General features: G+C 40.1%; 1 protein-coding gene across 1 annotated transcript in view; it reads right to left on the bottom strand.

Annotated features, from left to right (window-relative positions):
- Positions 1-4,366, bottom strand: part of megf6b (multiple EGF-like-domains 6b) — a 50,440-nt gene extending 46,074 nt beyond the window's left edge. The window contains exons 1-3 of the mRNA XM_088309145.1: positions 4,104-4,366; positions 2,578-2,712; positions 1,508-1,617 (exon numbers count right to left, since the gene is read on the bottom strand). Of these exons, the coding sequence (XP_088165271.1) occupies positions 1,508-1,617; positions 2,578-2,712; positions 4,104-4,198 (340 nt within the window). The 5' untranslated portion in view covers positions 4,199-4,366. The remainder of the gene's footprint in view (positions 1-1,507; positions 1,618-2,577; positions 2,713-4,103) is intronic.
- Between the last annotated feature and the right edge of the window lie 2,051 nt (positions 4,367-6,417).

The following is a 6,417-nucleotide window of genomic DNA, read 5'->3' on the forward strand; positions in this document are numbered from 1 at the left end:
ATCCCATCAAAGAAAGTTTCAAGGTGTCGAACACATGAAAGTAAGCTTACGCGTCAGAGAGGCGAGCTCCTGGCAGGGTGATCCAGTTTGATGTTTTTTTCCCTGAACTGACCCGTCCACATTTTTTTTTTTGTTCCATTTGTGCGTACCAGCAAGTACCGTCTCCGGCTCCAACTGATGAGCAATTTTTTTGACTTTCCGGCAGAAAAACAAAATGCCGCTGTCTTGGAGCGGCTATGCATTGCAGAACCGAGACCAGTCAATTGACATCTGGAGGTGGTGACGCTATTATCACACAAAACACAAGTCAAACAAACATGGTGCTGATTGACAACATCTATGGATCGCTCTCCGAAGAAAATCACCTCTTGACCATTTTGACCTTCTAACTGAAGACCTTTCATTCAGAGCCAAGGGTGAGGAGAAGGACCATTCCTTCTGACAATACCAGGCTTTGGCTTTTAGCAACCACAGTTGCTCATTAGCCTCTTTCACACAAAGAGATCCTGAAAATTTTCTCCAACAGGGTTGTTCAACGAGGGCTGTCAAAGTTAAAGCGTTAACTTTGGAGCTTGATTTAAACTTTTGGAAAGTGATAAAAAAAAATTATTTAATCACCGGGGGGCAACCTTGATCGGCCCGGAAATACACCAGCCATTCAGAAAAATTCACATGTTCCGAATTTCCCAACGGCCACTCCAACCCTTCTTCACGGATACAGAGAGGGTTTGAAAAATGCGAATGCACGCATGCATATTTTCACAAAATGATGTGCCAGGAACAATGGCTTTCAACAGAAAAGGCCAGGAAAAGTTAGTGGCAAGTACTAAACTTCACACCCCCGGCCCTGGCAATGTGGAATTCCCTCACTGACATGAGTCGTCCGGCCTTTTTCCACAGGCGAAGAATTGACAGTTGGACTCCGTCCAGTCCCGTTCTGTTTTGGTGCCATTTATACAGAAAAGACCAAAATAGATTGATGGAGAGAAAAATGGGGTGTTTGATAACCGTACAGAAAAATCAAATTCATTGCGGAGGAAATTTTCTGGACCGACAATAAGTGAAAATCGGCAATTACATTAATTATTTTAAAAAAATGTTCTTACCGCTGGAACAATTTTGAAATACATTACATATTAAAACACACTTTTTAAAAATATCGTAAACATATTTGAACAACCCAAAAAATAGCACCATAAAATGTATAGAAAAATAGAAAATAATGTGTTTATAGTAATGTCTGTGTGTTCAATATTCACCTTTAAGAGGTGGAATGAGTCTGCGTGTGAGAGTCGGGATGTAAGCTGTGTCCGACATCAGCTCCTGCATGAGTGCGCTCATCGAATTTTACTGTACGCCCAGCGAAGACAACTGAAAAGTTCATTGCGACTGTAATTTTCCATTTGAAGGCATTTCAGTAAGAAAATATATAATAAATGTCAACTATTGCTAGAGGAATACATTTCGCCCCAAAAAATCGGTTACATATCGAGGAAACACAACTTACGATATAGGCAACCAGCTTCGCCATTGAGTTGAGACCATCCGGAACAGCATTTGTAGACCGTGTGATAATCCTGTCGGTACATTTGTCTATATGCGGTGTAGTACGCCGTCCTGTCAACATGACAAACAAAGACAAGCATTCATCAGACCTATGACAGCAAAGTAGGCACCATTAATAAGAAAGAGTTGATTTTCAGTAGTCTTGTACCTCACACATTTCCCAGACACGTCTGATTCTCATTTGGAGAATATGTGGCAGATCCCCTGTACTTTTGGGACCCCTCTCATTGCCGCACCGCCACGGTCATTAGGCCTCGTGACAACGCGCTTTGTTTACAGCAAGTAATTGTAGCCCTCGGCGGCCTTCAAAGCAAGTGAAAAACCCTGACGTGGGATGACTCAGGGACTGTGTTACCATAAGGGCTCTCTGTGGAATGTTGACCGTGGAGACTTTTGTGTGTTTAATAGCTAGTTGGGTTGAGTCTGGGGGGCGGGGGGGGGGGGGTATACACCTTGCTCTTAAGTGTAAGACGGCTGTCATTAGAGGACAAGTCTGGGAGAGAAAAGGAGATATGGGAAAAGCGAAGATGAAGGGAGTAGAAATGATGGCATTGTCCAAACCAAACAAAATTCTAAGGCGTCCATTTAAAGTGAATCCACAGCGCCATATTTGATTTTTACAACAGCTAGATGAGTGATCTTATTAGGACATGAAGTAAAAACAAACAAATTCATACAATAGTATATTTCAAAATAAAAAATATTTAAAAGATTATACCCAAAGAAATGACAGATTTGATATACTGTATAATAAATTTAATTATAAGTCATTTAGTCAAATCACCAGCAATACGTTGCATTGTTTAATTGAAAAAATAGATTTATTAAAAAAAAAAGTTTATTTTATTCTGAATAAATCAATTAAGTAATCATTTACTTAAGTAAATAATAATAAATGCAAATGCACTTTTATTTGATTTAATTTTAGCCAAATTTTATGGTCCCCGGACCATACTTTGCCCAAACTTGGTCTAAAAAAAAAAAAAAAAATTGATGACGTGAGTTCCTCACCTCCTCTCATATCCTAAACACCACGACTGTCCCGCGCAGCCTTGCTTCCACACTTTGACCAAGCGTGTGAACGTCTGCACGCACGGCTGCCTCTGAGCAACCAGCATCATCTCCTGCTCCGTGCAAACATTGGGCCTGCGAGTCAGGTGGGGAAAAAAAATTAGGTGACAAATATTCTGCTACCGTGAACACATTTTCAAGTCAACGCTGCAGTGAAGTTGGACAAACGAGCTTGATTTAGGAGGTGGGGGGAGTGTTATTGCTGCATAAAATATAATGTAATGTTTTATTTTAAAAAAAATAATGTTATGCATTCTTATTTTGTTGCTTTGATCATCTTAATTCAATTCTAATTTACCAAAAATTAAAGAAATATGTTTTTAATAATTGTATTTTTGTTTGGGTTTTTTTTGGCTTGGTGTTTGACGATCCCTTAGGCCTACAATGTATGCTTCTGTATTTTCATGGTTATGACGGTAGAGAATATTTAGTATGCTGGAGGTTGTATTTAAAATGTTTGAGAAACACTTTTCCATATATTGTCCCAAAATATTTTAGGATTATGCTTATCATAGAACTGCAAAATTGGAGCCATTTCCAGCTAACTACGCAACTGGGCGGAAAACACAGAGGACTGGTCGCTCGTCAATCACAGGGCATATAAGAAAGAAAAAAAATTAAGTCAGGCCATGCCTTCAACTTTCAATAGCAGCATTTTTTTCCCTGCACACACAGCAAGTATAGGACAGGTGGCGGTCTAAAGTGAGCCAGTCAACTTTTTTAAAATAGAAGCAAAGCCCAATAAGGAGGAGTTAGTTGGGGGGCTAAGAACTCCAAAAACAGACATGCAGACGTGCATTCAAGAGAGTTTAGGAGCAAATGTGATGTTCAGCCATTATTGTCAACTTTATTGTTAACTTTTGTGTGTGTGTGTGTGTGAGCAAATCCTCCAGAGAAAAATTACGTCATTGATCAGCAGGTGCGATGATAGCCAACGAAATGGAAATGCTCACCTGTCAATCACAGGGCACATATAGACAAATTGTGCGATTGCGGACGATTTGTTTCATTTTACTAAAATGATATTTTCAATAAATATGACAAAATGGATCGCAAATTCCCCCTGCACGTGAAGATGATTTAAACTTATCTCCATTGTTTCCTATGGTGATTGTCGATTGTAAATTTACCTCCATCATAAAGCGTTGATTTGAATGAAAGCGTGCAGAATCCCGACAACATATATTAACTTTCGGAGTGAGCAACATCACTTCCAGCTACACATTACAGAACACATTTTGGGAGAGCAAGCAATGACCCAGCATCGTCTACATCCACTTTCTTTTCATTCAGCATTTGCTGGATTTGTTAACTTTTCCCCTTCGAACTCTCAAGTAAAATCATGTCATTTAACGGTTGCGTTTGCAGGAAGTCGCCAATGCACCGTGAGAGGAACCTGTTGCACATCGTGCAAAACAAAAAACACAAACAGAACAGCATCAAGTCAAAGTACGCTGATTACTCACATGTACGGCTGAAGGCTGTTGGAGTTGCCATGCCGGTGGACGAAGGAGCCTTGAACAAACACTAAGAACAAAAGTAACAAAAACACACTCTCCATAATCCTCCTCCTCTTATTGGGTTTAAACACGTGATTTGATCACACGTGCGCTCATGAGTGTAAAATCACCAATTAACGCTGCAAAAAAAATTTGATTAAGATAACAAAAAAATACTGATTCTGATTCTGAAAGGTGCCACTTATTCCAAATATGATGCAGCCAATTGACGCATGGATCAGCTCTCTCGCGCTCCTTGTGTGTGTGCGTCACACAATGCCAGAAAACAGAAGCTCATCCACACTTGCTCCCTGCAGATGTTTCTCTCGGGTAAAGAAAAAAAAAAAAGAAAAAGACTTGGAGGAGGTTCCCTCCATTCACTTGGTAATGTGTGTGCGCGTGTTGTTGGAGGCGAATGATCACACACGCGCGCAACACCCTGCAGTGCTCAAAATGTACTGCAAACACTTCATTTGGCTTTAAGTTAGTTTATTTACCTAATAAATTGATTTTACGACTTTAAAATATTTTAGTTTACACTTGCTCAAAAGTAAAAACATAAATATGATAAATCAGGGATTCTCAACTGTTGGTTCGGGACCAAAAGATGGTCTCGGATCCATTTTTGGTGGGCCTAGGATAGCGAGTAGAAAATGACACATATTTGTTTCCGGGGGGTTTCAGAAAAGCACAGAGGCGTAACAACAACGTGCCCACATAAAATGCACAATACTAGGTACCATAAGCGTATGGAAATGTTAGTCACTCGCTAGTTTGCAAACAAATAGTGCAGCTCAGTCTTCAACTAGCTGATGACATAGCTAGCTATGTTTTTAGCAGTTTGTGAAGCTCATCAGAAACAGAATTTAAAAACAATGACTCAAGTGATAAAAAGTGACTCAACCTGTATTTTCAGAGGGTACTTTGAAGCCCAAAATATGTATTGTCATTAACTACAAAAAAAAATGGGACTTGACTTTGGAACGATAGGAAGAGGCAGATTCCAAGTGTATAAGTCACTATTTTTGCAGCTTTAAAGTGTATTTACAGAATTATTACCTTTTGAACCCTTAGATGAAATATATATAGACTAATAAAAAAAATCCAATCAATTAAACAGTACCATATCACAAAATCAAGTGCAAACGCCATTATTTAGTAATCTTTAATTTGGGCAAAATTATTTATTTGATGATAACACCCATAAAAAAAATAAAAATAAAAAACAAGACATGTCCATACATCCATTGAAGTGATGTTATCAGTTGCGTTAGATTCCGAGGTTCCAGTGAAGTCCTCTAATGTCTTGTGTGCGGGGTAGGGGGGCAAACAGCTGACTGCGCAGTCAAGGGGTCGGCGGCTGCCTCTGCTCTCGTAAACAAAGAAGTTTCATTGCTCACATGTGTGCTCGTGACCCCCAAAGAGTGGCAGGTCACTGCTGAAAGGCCCTCTGAGGAGAAAGCAGCGTCGACTACATGACGTTCAAATTAGGACACAGGGTAGCTAATGACTCTGCTATTCATACAAACTGAAAGCATTTAGTTAACACCAAGCTTTATCACTTGATTGATTTATGTTTTTCATAGAAGTATTGTCATGGAGATGTGCACAAAAGAACTATTAGTGAGTTTCCATTACCATTCTCTTCCGCTTATGTGGGGTCGGGTCGCGGGGGAAGCCCAGACATCCCTCTCCCCAGCCACATCGTCCAGCTCTTCCTAGGGGAGCCTGAGGCGTTCCCAAGCCAGCTAGAAGGCGTAGTCTCCCCAGCGGGTTCTGGGTCATTCCTGGGGCCTCTTCTTAGTGGGACATGCCCGGAACACCTCACCAGAGAGGCGTTCAGGTGGCATCGGGACATGTCCAAGCCACATCATCTGGCTCCTCTCAACGTGGAGGAGCGGTGGCTCAACTCTGAATCATTCCTGGATGACTGAGCTTCTCACCCTTTAACTGGTGAAGAAAGTCTTTTAAAAAATAAAAAAATATATATTAATAGCATTCCTATTATACTGGAAAAGAAAGCATGTTTGTTTTGGTTAAAATCTATAAATCCATAAATAAATGAATTGACACTCGACGCATGAATGTGAGATGTCGTATATCAAAATAATTTAAATAATCAAAATAGTATTATTTTCGCATACGAATCCGGAAAAACGTGGAGCAACTTGAGCTGAATTAAAAGATATTTGGCTCCCTCTAGCGACACTTTGTGGGATAACAGATATGCTTGCAACAATGAAGGCGGAGCAAGTTCAAGTCATTTCAACAGCGCAGTTCC

Source organism: Idiotropiscis lumnitzeri, chromosome 11 (genome assembly GCF_059441095.1).
Source record: "Idiotropiscis lumnitzeri isolate Australia: NSW breed Sydney's pygmy pipehorse chromosome 11, RoL_Ilum_1.0, whole genome shotgun sequence".
NCBI classification, from domain to species: Eukaryota; Metazoa; Chordata; class Actinopteri; order Syngnathiformes; family Syngnathidae; genus Idiotropiscis; species Idiotropiscis lumnitzeri.